The following is a 25386-nucleotide window of genomic DNA, read 5'->3' as shown; positions in this document are numbered from 1 at the left end:
ATACAGTATCTACGTGTATATCATTGACTGTATTGTCGTTTTAGGCCAAGAGGACCAAGAGAAACAAAGTGGAGCAGATCACTGATGCAGGTCATAAATGAACTCTAATTTCACTGAATGTAATCCTTTTGCATGTAAATGTAATTTAGTATGGACATCTATTGAGCAGAGGACTAATACTTTCTTGCAGAGTGCACATATTTGTCAGGAGGTATCCTTTCTTGGTGTGCTGCTTAACTCCCTCACAAATTCTCTGTACACAAAGTTGGCTAATACATAGACTTGCCTCAGGAGGTTACATGTTTTCTGACTTCTTACCTTGGTGAATGCTGCTTTGGACACAGGGGCTCCCTCTACATCTGTGGAATTCTCTGGGATGGCAGTATCAGGGGACATCAATGGAGGCAGTTAAGCATTGGCAGGATGGACAAGTCCCTAACCCTGAAAATGATTCAAGATATATTAATAGATGTTTCGTGAGTTTTATCTATCTACAGCATTTATCATTTCATTTTTTTAGTAGCCTAATTTTCATGTAATGCCACTTTCATGATTCTCATGAACATATGTGAGATTGTTGGTATCTCTTCGAGGAGCTTGGTTTCAGAGCCCGGCTATGAGTAATCTACCTACACTGTTTCGGTCCTACAGGTGATGAGGGCATTGCTTGCAGAGATGTGCCTGGAGATTGTGCGGTTTGTATCTGAGGCCATCCTGGAGGTCATCATCCCTGCAATTTTCCGTTTTGTACGGATATACAGCCATGTGTCTCCAGTATCCAGCAAGTCTCTGACAGAATCAGAGAGATCCTCTAGCACAAACCTGAAGGTTCGCAAGAGAGGCAGCAGCAAATCCTCAAGGTCTTGCACGGCCAAATCAAGCTCCTCTCGTAATGGGTATGTTCAGTCATTCCTAAAGAAACCGGTTTCACCTAACTATTCATAACCCATTTTGTGAAAATATGTTTTGTTATCTGTATAACAGTTTACTCTTAATGACCAGTTTAACTGATTACTGAATGATGTATTAATGTGACTACAGTGTCTACTATTGAATATGGAATGCTGTATTGTTTGCTTTGTATTCTCAAAGGTCTCAGACAGTGTTGCCAAATACTCAGGGAGATGGTGAGTCTATATCATCTGAGCCACTCAGTGACTTTTTTGGGATCACTGAGGACAGTCTCCTCACTAGTGTCCAGGATTCCTTCAAAGAGTCGCTGAACAATGTCCTCTGTATCCAAAGAGAGGACCAGGTAGACACTCAAAGTCTATCCCGGGTTATTGTTGGAGAAGTGTCAAAGAAGGTCAATTCCATAATCTCTGTGGCCATCCAAACTCCCATCTCTGGGCGAATGTCCCCTGTCATTTTTGCCAGTGGTGGTGTCTCCAGCACCAAGGTGGTTGAGGAGATGGTGTCTGGCGTTTCCAACATACTTCAGATGTACATTAATGGGAAGAGTGTTGAGCAGAGTGTTGTTCTCAGAGAGGATGGTGTTGAGGTGGATATGACACATTTAACAGGACAGGTCATGACAGCCCTCAGTGGCACTGTTTTGAACTTCAGCAATAAGGAGGAAAATGATCCCAACAAGAGGGAACTGCTTTGTGTTGTTGCTGACCATATGAAGATGTTTGAATCTTGTAAAAGTTCTGAGGAGATGCTAAAACAAGGAGAGAGCAACCTCAATATCAAAGGTGCCAAATCTAGTCTTCGTCTGTCAACACAAAGTATGGACAGACTACTCACTGAGGAGTTTCAGACCAAGGCCACTGAATCGATCCAACCCAAAGGTACATATGTCATCAAAATACAAATTATAAAGATTATTTTTATTCATTTACGTACAGTATGATGGTAAACACTGATAACTTTTGTGTGCTATTTCTCCTACTGTACAAATGACTGTTTGTTTTCCAGTGTACACAGAAGGTCAACAAGAAGACCCACTGCACTCCAACACCTTCCCAGAACCAGACCCCTGCTATCAGTGAAACAGGTAAGTCAATACACTCAAATGTGTACTGAAATACGTTCATTAGGCCCTTATCTGTGGATTTCACATGACTGGGAATACAGATATGCGTCTGTTCATCACAGATACCTTAAAAAAAGGTAGGGGCGTGGATCAGAAAACCAGTCAGTATCTGGTGTGATGACCATTTGCCTCATGCAGCGTGATAATTCTCCTTCGCATAGAGTTGATTAGGCTGTTGATTGTGGCCTATGGAATGTTGTCGCACTGCTCTTCAATAGCTGTGTGAAGTTGTTGATATTGGTTGGAACTGGAACACGCTGTTGTACACGTCAATCCTGAGCATCACAAACATGCTAAATGGGTGACATGTCTGGTGAGTATGCAAGCCTTCGACATGGGGCCATGCATTATCATGCTGAGACATGAGGTGATGGCGGCGGATGAATGGCACGACAATGGGCCTAAGGATCTCATGACGGTATCTCTGTGCATTCAAATTGCCATTGATAAAATGCAATTGTGTTCGTTGTCCGTAGCTTATGCCTGCCCACACCATAACCCTACAGCCAACACAACGCCATATACGTGGTCTGTGGTTGTGAGGCCGGTTGGACATACTGCCAAATTCTCTAAAACAACATTGAAGGCGGCTTATGGTAAAGAAATAAACGTTCAATTCTCTGGCCACAGCTTTGGTGGACATTCCTGCAGTCAGCATGCCAAATGCACACTCCCTCAAAACTAGTCAACCAGCGTTTTTCCTTACTCCTATTTTTCCCAGTCTCTGTCTCTGAGACATCTGTGGCATTGTGTTGTGTGACAAAACAGCACATTTTAGCGTGGCCTTTTACTGTCTCCAGGACGAGTTGTACCTTTGTAATGATCATGATTTTTAACCCACAAGAGTCTAAGCCCTGTCTAGGCCGAGGGGTTTGTATCGGCCTTACTGCTATTAGCCCATACAAACACATTGAATAACAGTTTCACTACATGGAACTGAAGTGTCTGTCCTAAATCTGAGAGATATAAGAAAGTTGACGAATAAATATATATATTTATATGTATATATATTTTTTGCATGTTTTTATCCCCTTCTTTTTGGCACTAAACAGTCTAAGCCCTGGGGGGGGCCTATGTAACACTTCTGCGTTAAATAGGCGGATTGAGACTGCTAGGCTACCTGCTGCCCTACATTTGTAAATTATGTAGAATATTACAATTTAAATAATAATAATGCAATACTAATTCTTAACAACTAACTAGGGTCAGTTAAAGAAAATGTTATGTTTACATTTTTAATTTTCCAGCAATTGTCAATGATCAAGAATCCTGCCGAACAGAGTGTATGCTCCATCAAGAAGAAACCAAGGAAGCGTTCGCTCATTTCCAGGATGTTTTCAGCTATAGGCAAAGCCTTGTCCAGTCCCTTTACTTCCTGCTATAAAAGGAAGAGCACCTAATCTATATTTCAAAATAAATATTTTAAATAAACATATTTGCAATAATCTTCATGTTGAGTGTTTTTCATTATATATTATTGGATGATATAAAGTGTAGTAGTAGTAGTAGTAGAAGTTGTACTATAGTTGACTATATTACATTTACCTTCAAGATACATAAAAAATAATAATAATAGGTACAGTTGAAGTCTGATGTTTACATACACCTTAGCCAAATACATTTAAACTCAGTTTTTCACAATTTCTGACTTTTAATCCTAGTAAAAATGCCCTGTCTTAGGTCAGTTAGGATCATCACTTTATTTTAAGAATGTGAAATGTCAGAATAATAGTAGAGAGAATGATTTCTTTCAGCTTTTATTTCTTTCATCACGTTCCCAGTGCTTCTTGGCAAAGTGCCTCAGTTTGTCGGAGTTGTGGAAGTTAAAGAGAGACACCAGGTCCTGAAACGCATAGAATGAGAAAGGCATTTCGTCAAACGGAGGGAGGGATACAGAGAGAAATAGAGGGAAAGAGTGGGTCAGAGACACAGAGAGTGAGACAGACAGAAAGTGTGTACCAGAATAGCAGAGGGACTGGGATTCGATCCCACACAAACAGGGGCGTACATGTGATGTGCTGAAGCCAAGCCCAGGTCAGGAGTCAATAGAGTTAAAGAACATTGCTTCCTTGGACAACATGCTGACAGAGATTCCTGGAATTGTTTTCCAGACCTGAGATCTAACCACTCTGTTATTAAGGAGCAAATGACGTGAGAAGGTAAGGCAATAAATAGGCCATAGTAGCGAAGTAATTCAAATGTACCAAATGAACACTGGAGTGATAGATGAGCAGATAGTGATGTGCAAGTAGAAATACTGGTGTGCAAAAGAGCAGAAAAGTAAATAAAAACACTATGGGGATGAGGTAGGTAGATTGGATGGGCTATTTACAGATGGGATATGTACAGCTGCAGAGATCGGTTAGCTGCTCAGATAGCTGATGTTTAAAGTTAGTGAGGAAAATATAAGTCTCCAGCTTCAGCGATTTTTGCAATTTTTTCCAGTCATTGGCAGCAGAGAACAGGAAGGAAAGGCGGCCAAAGGAGGTGTTGACTTGGGGGATGACCAGTGAGATATACCTGCTGGAGCGCGTGCTATGGGTGGGTGTTGTTATTGTGACCATTGTGCTGACATAAGGCGGAGCTTTACCTAGCATAGACTTATAGATGACCTGGAGCCAGTGGGTCTGGCGACGAATATGTAGCGAGGGCCAGCAAACTAGAGCATACCGTTCACAGTGGTGGGTGGTTTAAGGGGCTTTGGTGACAAAACGGATGGCACTGTGATAGACTGCATCCAGTTTGCTGAATAGATTATTGGAAGTTATTTTATAAATGACATCGCCGAAGTTGAGGATTGGTAGGATAGTCAGTTTTACGAGGGTATGTTTGGCAGCGTGAGTGAAGGAGGCTTTGTCACGAAACAGGAAGCAAATTCTAGATTTAATTTTGGATTGGAGATGTTTAATATGAGTCTGGAAGGAGAGTTTACAGTCTAGCCAGACACCTAGGTATTTGTAGTTGTCCACATATTCTAAGTCAAAACCATCCAGAGTAGTGATGCTAGTCTGGTGGGCTGGCGGGTGCGGGCAGTGAACGTTTGAAAAGCATGCATTTGGTTTTACTAGCGTTTAAGAGCAGTTGGAGGCCACGGAATGAGTGTGATATGGCATTGAAGCTCGTTTGGAGGTTAGTTAACGCAGTGTCCAAAGAAGGGCCAGAAGTATACAGAAATGCTCTAAATACAACTGTGAAATGTTTGCTTATGAGCCCTTCCCAATGACGCAGAGTTAAAAAAAAAATAATACAAATAAAATAAAATACATTTAAAGAATAAATGAAAAGTTACACTGAACAAAAATATTTACACAACAATTTCAAAGATAAAACTGAGTTTCAGTTCATAAAAGTAAATCAGTCAATTGAAAATCAGTCAATTGCAAATCAGTCAATTGCAAATCAGTCAATTGAAATAAATACATAATGCCCTAATATATATATTTTACATGAATTCAGATATGCATCTGTTGGTCACAGAATTTCTTCGGTTATGCAAACCCACAGTTTCATCAGCTGTCTCAGCCCATCCTGCAGGTAAAAAAGCTGGATGTGGATGTCCTTGGCTGGCGTGGTTACACATGGTCTGCGATTGTGAGGCTGCTTGGATGTACTGCCAAATTCAGAGTGAACAGTCTATGGTTTGGGTGGCTAGAGTCTTTCGTAAATTTTCAGGCCTTCCTCTGACACCACCTGGTGAAGAGGTCCTGTGTGGCAGGCAGTTTCACCCCAGTGATGTACTGGGCCGTACAGACTACCCTCTGGTACCTTGCGGTCGGAGGCCGAACAGTTGCCGTACCAGGCAGTGATAAAACCAGTCAGGATGCTCTCAATGTTGCAGCTGTAGAACCTTTTGAGGATCTGAGGACCCAGGTGACTACCTCATGAAGCTGGTTGAGAGAATGCCAAGAGTGTAGAAGAATCTCAAATATAAAATATATTTTGATTTGTTTAACACTTTTTTGGTTACTATACATGATTCCATGTGTTATTTCATAGTTTTGATGTGCTCATTAATATTGTACTATGTATAAAATAATACAAATAAAGAAAAACCCATTAATGAGTAGGTGTTTTAAAACTTTTGACCGGTAGTGTATATTGTACTAAAAAGATGCCTAACGATTGAACAGAACAGTAGCTGAGTTTGTCTGGATCAAGTGCCATTCTGTGTTGCCTGGATGCCTCTGACGCAAGTGTCACCAACAGAAAGGTAAACAATAACCCTGTAGCAAATGCAGCATATGGTATTCATTTTTCATATGTAAATTGCACTTTTCAGTAGTGCTCAAAGCATGCAATTAAATGAGCACAGCATTGATTTTTCAACTCGAATCAATGAGCCCAATCAGTCCTCTATGACAACAAAATCATAAACAACAGAGTATAGCTGGCTAATAAGTCCTTCGTTTTGGGGTTATGCTCAGGTAAAACAATTTGGATAATCCATACTTCCATATTTCCAAGTCTATTCTTGAATGTCAAGGGGTATAACATTTATTGTAATGACTGGAATTCTGATAGACTTTGTTTTTTAATGTAAAGATATAATTTAATTGTATTATTATATGTAGTAGAAAGCAATGGGTTACAAGAAGCCTACATAACTAACATCCATATATGACCATCTGTCATGCCCTGATCTGTTTCACCTGTCCTTGTGCTTGTCTCCACCCCCTTCCAGGTGTCGCCCATCTTCCCCATTTTCCCCTGGGTACTTATACCCGTGTTCTCTGTTTGTGTGTTGCCATTTCGTCTTGTTTGTCAAGTCAACAAGCGTTTTGTCTGTGCTCCTGCTTTTCCCCATTCTCTCTTTTCCGAACCTCCAAGATTTGACCCTTGCCTGTCCGGACTTTGAGCCTGCCTGCTAGACCATTCTGCCCGCCCCTGCCTGCCATACCATACGTTGCCACTACTCAGGATTATTGACCCCTGCCTGCCTGAGTTTGGGTAATCCAAGAGATACGTTATTGATTACAAATTTGGACAGGAAACTAGTAACTAACGGATTACATTTAGAAAGTAACCTACCCAACCCTGGTAGTGAGAACTCAGCTGGCTGTATGGACGGGGACAGTATATCCCAAGAGAGCCATGTTTCCGTGAAACAGAGTATGTTACAATCCCTGATGTCTCTCTAGGAGATCCTCGCCCTGAGCTCGTCTACTTTATTATCCAGACACTGAACATTTGCGAATAATATACTTGGAAGCGGTGGATGGTGTGCACGCCTCCTGACTCGGACTAGAAGTCCACTCTGAATACCTCTTCCCCGCCAGTTGTGTTTTGGAGCAGCCTCGGGAATAAATTAAATTCCTGGTCGTAATGCTGTTGAGTTACCGCCGCTCTGACATCCAAAAGTTATTTCTGGCTGTATGTAATCTCTTTTTCTAATTTTCCCAACAATTGTTTACAGACAGATTAATTCACTGTATCACAATTCAGGTGGGTCAGAAGTTTACATACACTAAGTTGACTGTGCCTTTAAACAGCTTGGAAAATTCCAGAAAATGTCATGGCATTAAAAGCTTCTGATATAGGCTAATTGACATCATTTGAGTCAATTGGAGGTGTACCTGTGGATGTATTTCAAGGCCTACCTTCAAACTCAGTGCCTCTTTGCTTGACATCATGGGGAAATCAGCCAGGACCTCAGAATTTTTTTTGTAAGACTGGTTCATCCTTGGGAGCAATTTCTAAATGCCTGAAGGTACCACGTTCATTTGTACAAACAATAGTACACAAGTATAAACACCATTGGACCACGCAGCCGTCATACTGCTCAGGAAGGAGACACGTTCTGTCTCCTAGAGATGAACGTACTTTGGTGCGAAAAGTGAAAATCAATCCCAGAACAACAGCAAAGGACCTTGTGAAGATGCTGGAGGAAACAGGTACAAAAGTATCTATATCCACAGTTAAACAAGTCCTATATCGACATAACCTGAAAGGCCGCTCAGCAAGGAAGAAGCCACTGCTCCAAAACTGCCATAAAAAAGAGAGACTACGGTTTGCAACTGCACATGGGGACAAAGATCATACTTTTTGGAGAAATATCCTCTGGTCTGATGAAACAAAAATAGAGTTGTTTGGCCGTAATGGCTTGCAAGTCGAAGAACACCATCCCAACCGTGAAGCACAGGGGTGGCAGCATCATGTTGTGGGGGTGCTTTGCTGCAGGAGGGACTGGTTCACTTCACAAAATAGATGGCATCATGAGGAAATGAGAAAATGATGTGGATATGTTTTATTTTAATTTGATTTATTTCACCTTTATTTAACCAGGTAGGCTAGTTGAGAACAAGTTCTCATTTGCAACTGCGACCTGGCCAAGATAAAGCGTAGCAATTCGACACATACAACAACACAGAGTTACACATGGAATAAACAAAACATACAGTCAATAATACAGTAGAACAAAAGAAAACAAAAAGTCTATATACAGTGAGTGCAAATGAGGTGAGTTAAGGAAATAAATAGGCCATGGTGGCGAAGTAATTACAATATAGCAATTAAACACTGGAAAGGTAGATCAGCAGAAGATGAATATGCAGGTAGAGATACTGGGGTGCAAAGGAGCAAAATAAATAAATAAATACCAGTATGGGGATGAGGTAGGTAGATGGGCTGTTTACAGATGGGCTATGTACAGGTGCAGTGATCTGTAAGCTGCTCTGACAGCTGGTGCTTAAAGATAGTGAGGGAGATATGAGTCTCCAGCTTCAGAGATTTTTGCAATTCATTCCAGTCATGGGCAGCAGAGAACTGGAAGGAAAGACGACCAAAGGAGGAATTGGCTTTGGGGGTGACCAGTGAGATATACCTGCTGGAGCGCGTGCTACGAGTGGGTGCTGCTATGGTGACCAGTGAGCTGAGATAAGGCGGGGCTTTACCTAGCAGAGACTTGTAGATAACCTGTAGCCAGTGGGTTTGGCGACGAGTATGAAGCGAGGGCCAGTCAACGAGAGCGTACAGGTCGCAATGGTGGGTAGTGTATGGGGCTTTGGTGACAAAACGGATGGCACTGTGATAGAATGCATCCAGTTTGTTGAGTAGAGTGTTGGAGGCTATTTTATAGATGACATCACCGAAGTCGAGGATCGGTAGGATGGTCAGTTTTACGAGGGTATGTTTGGCAGCATGAGTGAAGGATGCTTTGTTGCGATATAGGAAGCCGATTCTAGATTTAATTTTGGATTGGAGATGCTTAATGTGAGTCTGGAAGGAGAGTTTACAGTCTAACCAGACCCCCAGGTATTTGTAGTTGTCAGAGCCGTCCAGAGGAGTGATGCTGGACGGGCGAGCAGGTGCGGGCAGTGATCGATTGAATATACACTGCTCAAAAAAATAAAGGGAACACTAAAATAACACATCCTAGATCTGAATGAATTAAATATTCTTAATTAATACTTTTTTACTTTTTTACATAGTTGAATGTGCTGACAACAAAATCACACAAAAATTATCAATGGAAATCAAATGTATCAACCCATGGAGGTCTGGATTATGGAGTCACACTCAAAATGAAAGTGGAAAACCACACTACAGGCTGATCAACTTTGATGTAATGTCCTTAAAACAAGTCAAAATGAGGTTCGGTAGTGTGTGTGGCCTCCACGTGCCTGTATGACCTCCCTACAATGCCTGGGCATGCTCCTGATGAGGTGGCGGATGGTCTCCTGAGGGTTCTCCTCCCAGACCTGGACTAAAGCATCTGCCAACTCCTGGACAGTCTGTAGTGTAACGTGGCGTTGGTGGATGGAGCGAGACATGATGTTCCAGATGTGCTCAATTGGATTCAGGTCTGGGGAACGGGCGGGACAGTCCATAGCATCAATGCCTTCCTCTTGCAGGAATTGCTGACACACTCCAGCCACATGAGGTCTAGCATTGTCTTGCATTAGGAGGAACCCAGGGCCAACCGCACCAGCATATGGTCTCACAAGGGGTCTGAGGATCTCATCTCGGTACCTAATGGCAGTCAGGCTACCTCTGGCGAGCACATGGAGGGCTGTGCAGCCCCCCAAAGAAATGCCACCCCACACCATGACTGACCCACCGCCAAACCGGTCATGCTGGAGGATGTTGCAGGCAGCAGAACGTTCTCCACCGCGTCTCCAGACTCTGTCACGTCTGTCACATGTGCTCAGTGTGAACCTGCTTTCATCTGTGAAGAGCACAGGGCGCCAGTGGCGAATTTGCCAATCTTGGTGTTCTCTGGCAAATGCCAAACGTCCTGCACGGTGTTGGGCTGTAAGCACAACCCCCACCTGTGGACGTCGGGCCCTCATACCACCCTCATGGAGTCCGTTTCTGACCGTTTGAGCAGACACATGCACAAAATGGCCTACTGGAGGTCATTTTGCAGGGCTCTGGCAGTGCTCCTCCTGCTCCTCCTTGCACAAAGGCGGAGGTAGCATTCCTGCTGCTGTGTTGTTGGCCTCCTCCACGTCTCCTGATGTACTGGTCTGTCTCCTGGTAGCGCTTCCATGCTCTGGACACTACGCTGACAAACACAGCAAACCTTCTTGCCACAGCTCGCATTGATGTTCCATCCTGGATGAGCTGCACTAACTGAGCCACTTGTGTGGGTTGTAGTAGACTCCGTCTCATGCTACCACTAGAGTGAAAGCACCGCCAGCATTCAAAAGTGACCAGAACATCAGCCAGGAAGCATAGGAACTGAGAAGTGGTCTGTGGTCACCACCTGCAGAACCACTCCTTTATTGGGGGTGTCTTGCTAATTGCCTATAATTTTCACCTGTTGTCTTTTCCATTTACACAACAGCATGTGAAATTTATTGTCAATCGGTGTTGCTTCGTAAGTGGACAGTTTGATTTCACAGAAGTGTGATTGACTTGGAGTTACATTGTGATTTTTTTAGCAGTGTATATATATTGAAGCAACAGCTCAAGACATCAGTCAGGAAGTTAAAGCTTGGTCGCAAGTGGGTATTCTAAATGGACAATAACCCCAAGTATACTTCCAAAGTTGTGGCAAAATGACTTAAGGACAACAAAGTCAAGGTATTGGAGTGGCTATCACAAAGCCCTGACCTCAATCCTATAGAACTGAAAAAGTGTGTGCGAGCAAGGAGGCCTACAAACCTGACTCAGTTCCACCAACTCTGTTAGGAGGAATGGGCCAAAATTCAGTCAAATTATTGTGAGAAGCTTGTGGAAGACCAACCGAAACGTTTGACCCAAGTTAAACAATTTAAAGGCAATGCTGCCATACACTCAATTAGTATATGTAAACTTCTGACCCACTGGGAAAGTGATGAAAGAAATAAAAGCTGATATAAATCATTCTCTCTACTATTATTCTGACATTTCACATTCTTAAAATAAAGTGATGATTCTAACTGACCTAAGACAGGGAATTTTTACTAGGATTAAATGTCAGGAATTGTGAAAAACTGAGTTTAAATGTATTTGGCTAAGGTTTATGTAAACATCAGACTTTAACTGTACCTAGAAGTGCACACTATTCTTATTATTTTGTTTAATGTATCTTAAAAGTAAAAGTAATATAGTCAACTATACAACTTCTACTACTACTACACTTTATATCATCCAATAATATATAATGAAAAACACTCAACATGAAGAATTAATGCAATTATGTTAATTTCAAATATTTATTTTGAAATATAGATTAGGTGCTCTTCTTTTTATAGCAGGAAGTAAAGGGACTGGACAAGGCTTTGCCTATAGCTGAAAACATCCTGGAAATGAGCGAACGCTTCCTTGGTTTCTTCTTGGTGGAGCATACACTCTCTGTTCGGCAGGATTGTTGATCATTGACAATTGCTGGGGGAAAAAATGTAAACATAACATTTTCTTTAACTGACCCTAGTTAGTGTGAAGAATTAGTATTGCATTATTATTATTTCAATTGTAATATTCTACATAATTTACAAATGTAGGGCGGCAGGTAGCCTAGCAGTCTCAATCCGCCTATTTAACGCAGAAGTGTTACATAGGCCCCCCCAGGGCTTAGACTGTTGAGTGCCAAAAAGAAGGGGATAAAAACATGAAAAAATATAAATACATATAAATAAATATATATATATATATTTCGTCAACTTTCTTATTATATCTCTCAGATTTAGGACAGACACTTCAGTTCAATGTACTGAATCTGTTATTCAATGCGTTTGTCTGGGCAAATAGCAGTAAGGCCGATACAAACCCCTCGGCCTAGACAGGGCTTAGACTCTTGTGGATTAAAAAGCATGATCATTACAAAGGTGCAACTCGTGCTGGAGACAATAAAAGGCCACGCTAAAATGTGCAGTTTTGTCACACCACACAACACCACAGATGTCTCAGAGACAGAGACTGAGAAAAATAGGAGCAAGGAAAAACGCTGGTTGACTTCTTTTGAGGGAGCGTGCAATTGGCATGCTGACTGCAGGAATGTCCACCAGAGCTGTGGCCAGAGAATTGAATGTTTATTTCTTTACCATAAGCTGCCTTCAATGTCGTTTTAGAGAATTTGGCAGTATGTCCAACCGGCCTCACAACCACAGACCAAGTATATGGCGTCGTGTTGGCTGTAGGGTTATGGTGTGGGCAGGCATAATCTACGGACAATGAAGACAATTGCATTTTATCAATGGCAATTTGAATGCACAGAGATACAGTCATGAGATCCTTAGGCCCATTGTCGTTCCATTCATCCGCCGCCATCACCTCATGTGCATGGTAAAAAGGCCTGCATACTCACCAGACATGTCACCCATTTAGCATGTTTGTGATGCTCTGGATTGACGTGTACAACAGCGTGTTCCAGTTCCCACCAATATTCAACAACTTCGCACAGCTATTGAAGAGGAGTGGGACAACATTCCATAGGCCACAATCAACAGCCTGATCAACTCTATGCGAAGGAGAAGTGTCACGCTGCATGAGGAAAATGGTGGTCACACCAGATACTGACTGGTTTTCTGATCCACGCCCCTACCTTTTTTTAAGGTATCTGTGACAAACAGATGCATATCTGTATTCCCAGTCATGTGAAATCCATAGATAAGGGCCTAATGAACGTATTTCAATTGACTGATTTCCATATATGAACTGTAACTCAATAAAATCTTTGAAATTGTTGCATGTTGCATATTTTTGTTCAGTACACATTTGAGTGTATTGACTTACCTGTTTCACTGACGGCAGGGGTCTGGTTCTGGGAAGGTGTTGGAGTGCAGTGGTTCTTCTTGTTGACCTTCTTTGTACACTGGGTAACAAACAGTCATTTATACAGTAGGAGAAATTGCACACAAAGGGTATCAGTGTTTACCATCATACTGTATGTTATGAATAAAAAAATTCTTTACAATTTGTATTTTGATGACATATGTACCTTTGGGTTGAGTCCACAGAGAGTGCTGAATCTTCCTCTCTTGTTTTCCTTTCTACCAGTTGTTGGAAGCCCAGAATTACCTACCTCGTCACTGCCAAGTACATTGTGTGATGACAACTGGGTCATGGAGGGAGGTGAAAAGCTAGCCTCATTGCATTTAGCTAGTAGTTCCCTAGTTAATGATTTGACCAGGGCATCGTCAAATGCATAATCCGTTGACTTCATTGCAACCTGGAGCATCTTCTCTGACCTGAATTCTTGAAGAAGCCCCGTGTAGACAGCCTTGAAAATCTTTTTGATTTTCAGATTCTGGGGGTAGGCTTGAGTTGGTTCAAGGCCTGAGGTGCCACAGAACTCAGACAGAATCCTCTTTGTGAGAACTCTTGATGTTTCACCAATGTCAGAGGATTCCAGTAATGTGAAAGGGGTGATCATTGACAGCAATCTAACAATCAGTAAAAGTACCAAAGAGGTGTAGTCATTGCTAGTGGAGTCAAATGATGCATGTGTATCAGAGTCCATGGCTGATGGAGTTGATGGATGCACAGAGACACTAGACATCTCCAGATCTTTGTTGTCCATCTTGGATTCCACCTCTCCTAAAACTTGAATATCCACAGTTCCACCGTTGTGTGTGCTGCTGCCAGACAGAGAGGGTCTAGGCAATGATTTGGAACTAGACTGACGGTTAGTGTTCATGAGAGCCGGTCTGTCAGAGTCAAGTGTTCCAGCATCAGTTGGGGACAACCCATTGATTATGTTCATCAACTCTGATAATTCTTCTGATGAATTGGAGGCCACAGAACAGGTATCCATGACCTAATTGACCATTATATTGGTGAAAAGGCTCTTTGTGTCCCAGTAAACCTGTGAGGAACTAACGGAGATGGCAGAAGAGCTCGGCATAAGCCAACTTGTTTCCTGCAGAGAATCATCAGAGATGATAGTTTGGCAGAAATCGGATCCTTGTGATGGTGGAGGAAGCCAGAAGACAATCTGCTGTAGCAGACGTTTTATTGACTCCGTAGCAAAGGAGTATACAAGGTCAGATGGAAACTCCCTGGATTCTTCAGAAGCATTCAATCCTGTCTTCAGCTTCAAAAGAATAGAGTCAGACACGCTCTTGCCAGCTGGCACAAAAAGAGCCTGGGGGGTGTTGTGACTTTTTATGAGCTCATAAACTTTGTCAGTGAGCTCATGTGAGAAGTTCTGAACACCGTCCCTGGGGCTGAGTCTCGCAAGTCTTCTTGTAAAAGAAGTGACATCATCTGCAGTGGCTATGTGTTCCGTATCTTCTCTTGGAATGACCTCCATAACAGTGTCAACTACGGCAGAGATGGTTTGCCTTGTGTAATTTGTTGACCCTTGTGAATGAGTTGAGGAGTCACTCATATCAATGACTGAACTCCTAATGATAGGACAATAGATTTCAACAGGCCACTCATTGGGGACTGGAGTGCCTGGAAGAGAATTTGTAAAATCACTCTGGGACCCTCTGGTCATGGCAGAGGTGATGGACAGGGAGGACTTTGAGGAGGATGGCCGGTGTATCTCGTGTCCATCAGTTCTCACCATGTCAACATCCTCCAACATGGAGCCCACGATGGAACGAGTCAAGAGGCCTTTCTCTGAGGTGCTCATCCTCTCTGACATAGACACTCTCCTCTGGATTGTCATCAGAGTCTGACTAATTAAGGCTTTGGAATAATTTACCATGCTGGTCTGGCTGCCTTCATGTTCACTGTAAGTCATTTGTGTAGAAGTAGCTGTTCTGCATATGGATTCGGCATGTTTGGGGGCCTCAACCACATTGTCTAGGAGGACCGGTTGTTGCTGGGCAAAAAAATCCTTGACCTTGGTGAACACATTGTTGAACAGGTTAACAGTGCCTGGCCAAATGATCTTTCCTTTCACATTGGCCCCGTTGTGAACACTGACAGGAAGGGTTGAAGCTGACAGGGATCTCTCTAACTGGCCAGACACTGAAGCATCAGACATTTTAGTCATCTGGGTGAAGCTATTAAGGTCTTTAGTGATGCTTATGACGATGTTGGATGCTGCAGAATTGGTGTGCAGAGAAGAGGTGAACAAAGGTGGAGTTCCACTCTTCTGAAGGATTTTGACATCTCTATCATCACCATCATTACTGGACTCTGCACAAATGTCTGCACTTCTACCATCAAGGCTGGTATTTACAATGCCAATCAACCCTGATTGAAGGATCCCACCAGCCATATGTGAGGCTTTAGTTTGAAACTCCTCAGTACATAGTTTGACAAAGGCTGTGGATTTAAGACTTCTAGAGGATGCCTCCTCCTCATCATTGTTGATCTCACCATGCAAATTGTCCTGTGTATTGACAGCATAGTCATCAACAGATAAATATGATTTGGAAGGGGCAAGGACGTCAATCTGAGAAACAACGGCATCCAAAAGCTTGGACAGGTCTTCTGTATCTCCTTTTAGGCTAGAGAGGCATTCCTCCATGGATTCCTCAGAGTGATACACAGTGAGGATCTGACTAATGACCTCCTTGGTACAGGTTTGAAGGTCTGCTTGGATTTCAAGAGAATCACTATTACAAGTCACCTGAGAATCTAAACTTTCACTAGGAGCCTGTTTGAGAGTCTCATCATGTATTGGTGTAACACCATCGATGACCTTTACAGAGTCTTGGCAGGGAGTGAGAAAACGCCTCAGCATTTCTCTAAATCTATGATATATAATACGAGCAGCATGAAGGGTGCTCACTTTTGAAATTCTGACATTTTCAGAGTCATGTGCCTGCATGGACTGAACAACAGTCTCCACATCTGTTACAAAAGTGTCCAGCAATTTAGATGCTTCAGAGTCTCCCAGTAAGCTGTTTGTAAAGGGGTTGACAGATCTCAGAGCTTCGCTCACTGCCTTTCTAGCCTTTGTCTGGAAAGACACACTGGAGAGTTTCTTCATATTTATAACTGGAAGACTCAGGGTAGATTCACTGTTGGTGGTGCTGTCCTGCAGACCAAGTGGAAAAGTGAGATGGGAGAGACATTGTTCACTGTCTAACAACTCAGATGGTGAGGGGGAACACGAACTGGTGAAATCATTCAAGTCAGACATGATGCCATCCACAAATAGAATGGCCTCCAGAGACTCTTCAGAATCACACTCTCCAACAGAATATGAGAACTTCTCCATCACCTCAGTCTTATACAAGACAAGAACCTGGCTGGCAATCGCTTTTGTGGTGTCAAGGAGGACTTGGTCTTGCAAATACTTTTGAGAGCCAAGAGAGGTTTTGGGGTCTCACTTTGTCCTTTTTGTTCATTCATAGATGAGGGGGTTATTAAAAGTGGTTTACAAGAAATGGAGTCCGATGTGTCAGCCTCACCATTACTGGAATGACCGATGTCTAGGCACAAAGTTGGAACCATTGTGAAATAATCTTTTGTGCTCTCCACAAATGTACTTGCGAGATACCCTTTTTCTGGACAGGTAAGAATCCTCTTCAGCGTATTTTTCATGTCGTAGTAACAGCCAACAGTGTAAGACCAGATCTTACTCTGATGGTTTTCAAGAAGGATCTGCTCACTCTGTGCAGGAGAGCAGGATGCCCTGATAGACTGGGTAAGATTGTCCATGTCTGAAACAAAGGTACTTACCAACTCAGAGGCCTCAGGGTCAATCATAAGGTCTCTGATCTCACCTATCCTAGGAGTTGGACAAGATGATGTAGTGCCAGAACAACATGATGTACAACCCCTGAATCTTTTAACAATCTCCCGGATCGATTCAGTGGCCTTGGTCTGAAACTCCTCAGTGAGTAGTCTATCCATACTTTGTGTTGACAGACGAAGACTAGATTTGGCACCTTTGATATTGAGGTTGCTCTCTCCTTGTTTTAGCATCTCCTCAGGACTTTTACAAGCTTCAAGCATCTTCATATGGTCAGCAACAACACAAAGCAGTTCCCTCTTGTCGGGGTCATTTTCTTCCTTATTGCTGAAGTTCAAAACAGTGCCACTGAGGGCTGTCATGACCTGTCCTGTTAAATGTGTCATATCCACCTCAACACCATCCTCTCTGAGAACAACAATCTGCTCAACACTCTTCCCATTAATATACATCTGAAGTATGTTGGAAACGCCAGACACCATCTCCTCAACAACCTTGGTTCTGGAGACACCACCACTGGCAAAAATAACAGGGGACATTCGGCCAGAGATGGGAGTTTGGATGGCCACAGAGATTATGGAATTGACCTTCTTTGACACTTCTCCAACAATAACCCGGGATAGACTTTGAGTGTCTACCTGGTCCTCTCTTTGGATACAGAGGACATTGTTCAGCGACTCTTTGAAGGAATCCTGGACACCAGTGAGGAGACTGTCCTCAGTGATCCCAAAAAAGTCCCTGAGTGGCTCAGATGATATAGACTCACCATCTCCCTGAGTATTTGGCAACACTGTCTGAGACCTTTGAGAATACAAAGCAAACAATACAGCATTCCATATTCAATAGTAGACACTGTAGTCACATTAATACATCAGTAATCAATCAGTTAAACTGGTCATTAAGAGTAAACTGTTATACAGATAACAAAACATATTTTCACAAAATGGGTTATGAATAGTTAGGTGAAACCGGTTTCTTTAGGAATGACTGAACATACCCATTACGAGAGGAGCTTGATTTGGCCGTGCAAGACCTTGAGGATTTGCTGCTGCCTCTCTTGCGAACCTTCAGGTTTGTGCTAGAGGATCTCTCTGATTCTGTCAGAGACTTGCTGGATACTGGAGACACATGGCTGTATATCCGTACAAAACGGAAAATTGCAGGGATGATGACCTCCAGGATGGCCTCAGATACAAACCGCACAATCTCCAGGCACATCTCTGCAAGCAATGCCCTCATCACCTGTAGGACCGAAACAGTGTAGGTAGATTACTCATAGCCGGGCTCTGAAACCAAGCTCCTCGAAGAGATACCAACAATCTCACATATGTTCATGAGAATCATGAAAGTGGCATACATTGGAAAGCATGAAAAGCAGTAGGCTACTAAAAAGCTCTTTGAATGAAACTGTTTGTGATAATGTGGATGATACTGTAGATAGATAAAAGGTTTGTATCTAATATTCTCGAAACATCTATTAATATATCTATGAATAATTTTCAGGGTTAAGGGACTTACAGGGTCCATCCTGCCAATGCTTAACTGCCTCCATTGCCTATAGGAGATAATTAGATGTTTTTAGCACCAAAAAGCACACCAACACACATACAATTTATAAAATCCTCCAGATGACATTGCATTCAAATACTACAATAGAAGTTTGGACATACTCCTCAGTAAGTTTTTCCAGAAACCGGATGATAATCGGGTTGAAAGCATCCGGATCGATTGGCGGGAGGTCAAGAGCCCTGGTCTGACAGGCCCTGGAGACACACTCACTTAGGATCTTCTCATTAGATTGTCCCTGGTGAGATGTCCCCTGAACTGCCATCCCAGAGAATTCCACAGATGTAGAGGGACCTGTGTGCAAAGCAGCATTCACCAAGGTAAAGAAGTCAGAAAACATGTAACCTTCTGAGGCAAATATGTATTAGCCAACTTTGTGTACTTTGTGAAGTTAAGTAGCCAAGAAAGTATAACATGTGCACTCTGCTATTAGTCCTCTGCTCAATAGATGTCCATACTAAATTACATTTACATGCAAAAGGATTACATTCAGTGAAATTAGAGTTTCATTTATGACCTGCATCAGTGATCTGCTCCACTTTGTTTCTCTTGGTCCTCTTGGCCTAAAAATACAATACAGTCAATGATATACACGTAGATACTGTATGAAGCCATTCCAATACAGCCCTTTGAGTAGAGCAAGGGTAAGACTGATTGCAGGGCTGTCCCCGACAAAAAAAAAAATTTGTCGACCGAGAGTCATCCTGTTCTAATGTTAAAATGTATTTTTCCATATCAGACACAGCCTGTGTTTGAATACAATCACCTACATAGGCACTGAGCTTGGCTGATGCTTTAAGAACACTGTTTAATTAAATAATTAAGACACACAAATGACTCAAGAAAGAGCCCGATGGTGACACTGTATTAAAAGAAATGACAGCGAGTGCCTGTGTGACAGGTGCACGTTGTCTCGCTCTCCTCCCTACTGCAGCGAAAAGGCACCACATAACAGCAACTGTTTATTGTGCTGTCCATGCTGAAGACGCAATATCATTTCAGCCATTTAGTTTCTTCCTTACAGTTCTGGAAACTTCTTCTTTACAGTTCTGGAAACTTTAGAGTGTTTTCTATCCTAATCTGACAATTATATGCATATTCTAGTTTCTGGGGCTGAGAATTAAAATTATATGCATATTCTAGTTTCTGGGGCTGATGAATCTGTGAAATTGCTTAATTCATTAGTTTTTACAAATGGGTATGTTTTTTAGCCAAAAATGAAAATACTGCCCCCTACGCGCAAAAGGTTAAGCAAATGTTAAGCAATACCAGTCTGTTCTAACGACTAAAAATTATAAAGCCATTATTACAGCATAGCAAATATTAAAAACAGCCGAATCTGTGAAATTGCTTAATTCAACATTTTGCCGATGCATGAGGCTTGGTGCTCACAGAATCAGTAGGCTATTAAACAAATACTCAAACAGGCAATAGAAGCTATATCTGTCTTACTCCTGTATATATGTATACAGTACCAGTCAAAAGTTTGGACACACCTACTCATTCAAGGCTTTTCTTTATTTGTACTATTTTCTACATTGTAGAATAGTAGTGAAGACATCAAAACTATGAAATAACACATATGGAATCATTTAGGTACCAAAAAGTGTTAAACAAATCAAAATATATTTTATATTTGAGATTCTTCAAAGTAGCCATCCTTTGCCTTGATGGCAGCTTTGCACACTCTTGGCATTCTCTCAACCAGCTTCACCTGGAATGCTTTTCCAACAGTCTTGAAGGAGTTCCCACATATGCTGAGAACTTATTGGTTGTTGTTCCTTCACTCTGTGGTCCAATTCATCCCAAAACATCTCAATTGGGTTGAGGTTGGGTGATTGTAGATGTCAGGTCATCTGATGCAGCCCTCCATCACTCTCCTTCGTTGTCAAATAGCCCTTACACAGCCTGGAAACGCAAACCAGATGGGATGGCGTATCACTGCAGAATACTATGATAGCCATGCTGGTTAAGTGTGCCTTGAATTCTAAATAAATCACAGACAGTGTCACCAACAAAGTGCCCCCACATTTCACCCTCTCCATGCTTCATGGTCGGAACCACACATGCGGAGATCATCTGTACGCCTACTCCACAAAGACATTGTTGGAATTTGGCTGTATCATGACCAAAGGACAGATAAGTCTAAAGGGAAAACTTGCTAAAGGCCCTGAAGATTATGTTTCGATCATTTACACCAGTCAAAAGACATTGTTGAATTTGTTATCAGAAATGACAGATTTCCATTGAATGTCCATTGCAGTTTTTAACCAAGCAAGTCTCTTCTTATTGGTGTCCTTTAGTAGTGCTTTCGTCGCAGAAATTTGACCACGAAGGCCTGATTCACGCAGTCTCCACTGAACAGTTGATGTTGAGATGTGTCTGTGACTTGAACTCTGTGAAGCATTTATTTGGGCTGCAATGTGAGGTGCAGTTAACTCTAAAGAACGTATCCTCTGCAGCCGAGTTAACTCTGTCTTCCTTTCCTGTGGCGGTCCTCATGAGAGCCAGTTTCATCATTGTGCTTGATGGTTTTTGCACTTGATGAAAAGTTCAAAGTTCTTTAAATTTTCCGGATTGACTGAACTTCATGTCTAAAAGTAATGACGGACTGCTGTTTCTCTTTGCTTATTTGAGCTGTTCTTGTCATAATATGGACTTGGTCTTTTACAACACAACTGATTGGCTCAAATGCATTAAATAGGGCTATCATTATGTGTCACCAAGGCAAAGGGCTACTTATTCATCAAATGTAAAATAACCTACCTTGTCACAACACAACTGATTGGCTCAAATGCATTAAGAAGGAAAGAAAATTCCTTTACTTAATTTTTAACAAGGCACACATGTTAATTGGAAATGCATTCCAGGTGACTACCTCATGAAGCTGGTTGAGAGAATGCCACTAGCGTGTGCAAAGCTGTCATCAAGGCAAAGGGCTACTTTGAAAATATCTCAAATGTAAAATATTTTTGATTTGTTTAACATTTTTTTGATACCTACAAATTCCATATGTGTTAAATCATAGTTTTGATGTCAACACTGGATTATTCTACAATGTGGAGAAAATAGTAAAAATAAAGAAAACCCTTTCAGGCTGGTCCAATATATACACTGCTCAAAAAAAAAAAGGGAACACTAAAAACAGGCTCCTAGATCTGAATGAATGAAATATTCTTATTAAATACTTTTTTCTTTACATAGTTGAATGTGCTGACAACAAAATCACACAAAAATTATCAATGGAAATCAAATTTATCAACCCATGGAGGTCTGGATTTGGAGTCACACTGGATGGACCACACAACAGGCTGATCCAACTGATGTCCCTTAAAACAAGTCAAAATGAGGCTCACCGTCTATTAAAGTCTGAAAACCACACAACAGGCTGATCCAACTTTGATGTCATGTCCTTAAAACAAGTCAAAATGAGGCTCAGTAGTGTGTGTGGCCTCCACGTGCCTGTATGACCTACCATACAACGCCTGGGCATGCTTCCTGATGGCGGAACTGCTGAGGGATCTCTCCCAGACCTTGACTAAAGCATCCTCCAACTCCTGGACAGTCTGTGGTGCAACGTGGCGTTGGTGGATGGACCGCACCAGCATGATGTCCCAGAAGGGGCTCAATTGGATTCAGGTCTGGGGAACGGGCGGCCAGTCCATAGCAGCAATGCCTGGCTTGCAGGAACTGCTGACACACCCCCAGCCACATGAGGTCTAGCATTGTCCATTAGGAGGAACCCAGGGCCAACCGCACCAGCATATGGTCTCACAAGGGGTCTGAGGATCTCATCTCAGTACCTAATGGCAGTCAGGCTACCTCTGGCTCCAGCACATGGAGGGCTGTCACATGTGCCCCCAAAGAAATGCCACCCCACACCATAACTGACCCTCCGCCAAACCGGCATGCTGGTGTTCTCATGTTGCAACAACCCCCACCTGAAGCGTCACTGTGTTGCAGCAGCAGCAGAACGTTCTCCACGGCGTCTCCAGACTGTCACGTCTGTCACATGTGCTCAGTGTGAACCTGCTTTCATCTGTGAAGAGCACAGGGCGCCAGTGGCGAATTTGCCAATCTTGGTGTTCTCTGGCAAATGAAAAATGTCCTGCACGGTGTTGGGCTGTAAGCACAACCCCCACCTGTGGACGTCGGGCCCTCATACCACCCTCATGGAGTCTGTTTCTGACCGTTTGAGCAGACACATGCACATTTGTGGCCTGCTGGTGGTCATTTTGCAGTGCTCTGGCAGTGCTCCTCCTGCTACTCCTTGCACAAAGGCGGAGGTAGCGGTCCTGCTGCTGGGTTGTTGCCCTCCTACGGCCTCCTCCACGTCTCCTGATGTACTGGCCTGTCTCCTGGTAGCGCCTCCATGCTCTGGACACTACGCTGACAGACACAGCAAACCTTCTTGCCACAGCTCGCATTGATGTGCCATCCTGGATGAGCTGCACTACCTGAGCCACTTGTGTGGGTTGTAGACTCCGTCTCATGCTACCACTAGAGTGAAAGCACCACCGCCAGCATTCAAAAGTGACCAAAACATCAGCCAGGAAGCATAGGAACTGAGAAGTGGTCTGTGGTCCCCACCTGCAGAACCACTCTTTATTGAGGGTTTCACTTTTTGGATAGCATGGTGAACAGGGGGTTTCTTGCTAATTGCCTGTTGTCTATTCCATTTGCACAACAGCATGTGAAATTTATTGTCAATCAGTGTTGCTTCCTAAGTGGACAGTTTGATTTCACAGAAGTGTGATTGACTTGGAGTTACATTGTGTTGTTTAAGTGTTCCCTTTATTTGAGCAGTGTATATGGATGATTTACAAAGCCAGGCACATTTAACAATTAGGCTTTTGATTATAGACCTAATTTAGTTGGGTTTTCCTCTCTCCTCAATTTTCTTAGACAATTAGGCTAAGGCCAGGGCTGTTTCCCCATCTCTGCTACTGCTGCTGCCTCTGCAGCATTGTTCTCAATCCCAATATGCTGGTTAACTTTGTTATTATGCACATAGCAACATAGGAAAGGGCGGCAATTCTACGGAGCACTGAAGATTATGTTTCAGAACCATGGACAGCGACCGTATCCAATGCAGGAGAAAGCGCATTTGTTATAAAATAATATTTGATTTATTAGTGTTGCACCATTATTTTTACATAATATAACCATATACAATGTCAGTATCACGTCTTAGCGTGATGGACTGTTCGTGAATGGACTTAGTGGCCTCGGCAATGGATTAGTCAACTGGACAGGCAGGCAGATCAGGTGTCCATGTGCACCATGAAGAAAACAAACTTTTGCGGCTGCTCGACTTAAGAAATCCCAGTCAACCAACAGCCTATCGACCAAACTGTCGACCAAATGGGGTCAGCCCTAGATTTACTATTAGGAGATAAAAGGGTATTGCATGGGCAATTTACCTTCCTCGGAACAACTTGCTGTAGGGGCAGGTTATAGATATGAAAGATATCACAAATATCCACATCTCTGCTCAATCTATTCCCTTACCTTGACTTTATTTCTTTTCACGGCATCCTGCTGCATCTGAGGCAGGGGATCCTTCTTCACCTTTTCCTCATCTTCATCATTCTGATTATCAACAAAATCTCTCTCAGCCGCATCACTATCAGTGCTCTGTTCAACTGTGGACCTGTTGGCACTGGTCCTCCTCTGGTCTAAAAAGACAATACAGTCAATGACATACTGTATGTTGCCGTTGCTGCTACAGGCCTTTGAGCCCAAGAACGCATACAGGCTTTGAGAGAGAGCTACAGTAAACAATTGGTGATTGAATATTAAGAGATGGAAGTCTGTTGTAAGGACAATTTACCCTCCAACCTCACAACAACATGTTATATGGCATATTGGACAGGTTTAAAGTGTGGACATGTAAGACCCCAGATTTCCCTTTCTCTCCTCAGTCTATTCTCTCACCTTAACTTTTCTCCTTGTCACAGCCTTCAGCTCGATCTGAGGCAGGGGATCCTTCACTTCACTATCTTCTGGATAGTTGAAACCCAGGATATCATTCTTCATTTTCTGGACTTGACCTTCCAAACTTTGATGATCATGTGGATCATCTTCATTTAAACTCTGATTGGAAGAAATTAGACCATTCTTTAAATGCTCATGGATATGGACAATATACCACAGCTAAGAGCTGTTCTTACACGTGACACAACGCACAGTTATTATAAACTGGTTACCAACTTAATTAGAAGAGGACAAATAAATGTTTTACGCTCTGATATACCATTTTCAGCCAATCAGCATTCAGGGCTCAAAACACCCAGTTTATAATGGCCAATATATAGTTTATAATGGCCAATATATACTTTTTAACAGAACAGGTTTTCGCTATAAATACACATAGATTCTATTGCCTGATTTCAAGATTCGTAATTAATGCGTTCTGGAGTCACCTATTATTATTATAATTTAGGTAGAATTATGATAGCCTACTACTGTTATCTTTGCAAGGATCATATTTGATGTATAACAAGTCCCATAGGTTATTATAATGCATACATTTTTTTACAATATTAAAAATGATAATATTAGCGGCACATTAACGTTAGCCCACACCGCCACCCAGCTGCCACTACTTGCGGCACCCCTACCGTCATGTCCTGTAAACCCTGTGGTTCCTGACGCAGCATAAAAAAAAGACGGTGGAGCGGTTCCTGCACCACTTGCATAGGGCTTCTCTGTTAGCAATTCATAGGCTTACCTTATTATCCTCCATGGTTAAAGTCTA

At 42.5% G+C, this 25386-nt stretch overlaps 3 protein-coding genes across 4 annotated transcripts; 1 reads left to right on the top strand and 2 right to left on the bottom strand.

Moving 5' to 3' along the window:
• Positions 1-543: 543 nt before the first annotated feature.
• LOC112244576 lies at positions 544-3471 on the top strand. The gene is made up of 4 exons (XM_042306325.1): positions 544-896; positions 1093-1793; positions 1921-1999; positions 3286-3471. Exons 1-3 carry the CDS (start codon positions 655-657, stop codon positions 1992-1994), a joined length of 1017 nt encoding a protein of 338 aa, XP_042162259.1. The 5' UTR covers positions 544-654; the 3' UTR covers positions 1995-1999; positions 3286-3471.
• Positions 3472-11399: 7928 nt separating this feature from the next.
• LOC121840965 lies at positions 11400-16496 on the bottom strand. 2 transcript variants are annotated; one of them, XM_042306360.1, is made up of 3 exons: positions 13401-16496; positions 13196-13274; positions 11400-12624 (listed from the first exon to the last, which is right to left on the bottom strand). In XM_042306360.1, exons 1-3 carry the CDS (start codon positions 14214-14216, stop codon positions 12341-12343), a joined length of 1179 nt encoding a protein of 392 aa, XP_042162294.1. In that variant the 5' UTR covers positions 14217-16496; the 3' UTR covers positions 11400-12340. The 2 variants fall into 2 exon arrangements, with proteins under 2 accessions (XP_042162294.1, XP_042162295.1); XM_042306361.1 differs by having other exon boundaries at positions 11400-11848.
• A 1455-nt stretch (positions 16497-17951) lies between these two features.
• LOC121840966 lies at positions 17952-24295 on the bottom strand. Its single transcript, XM_042306362.1, has 5 exons — positions 24138-24295; positions 19144-19189; positions 18731-18920; positions 18579-18615; positions 17952-18302 (listed from the first exon to the last, which is right to left on the bottom strand). Exons 1-5 carry the CDS (start codon positions 24171-24173, stop codon positions 18009-18011), a joined length of 603 nt encoding a protein of 200 aa, XP_042162296.1. The 5' UTR covers positions 24174-24295; the 3' UTR covers positions 17952-18008.
• Between the last annotated feature and the right edge of the window lie 1091 nt (positions 24296-25386).

Source organism: Oncorhynchus tshawytscha, linkage group LG26, assembly GCF_018296145.1.
Source record: "Oncorhynchus tshawytscha isolate Ot180627B linkage group LG26, Otsh_v2.0, whole genome shotgun sequence".
In the NCBI taxonomy this organism is placed as follows: Eukaryota; Metazoa; Chordata; class Actinopteri; order Salmoniformes; family Salmonidae; genus Oncorhynchus; species Oncorhynchus tshawytscha.
This window is presented reverse-complemented; position numbering and strand designations above follow the sequence as displayed.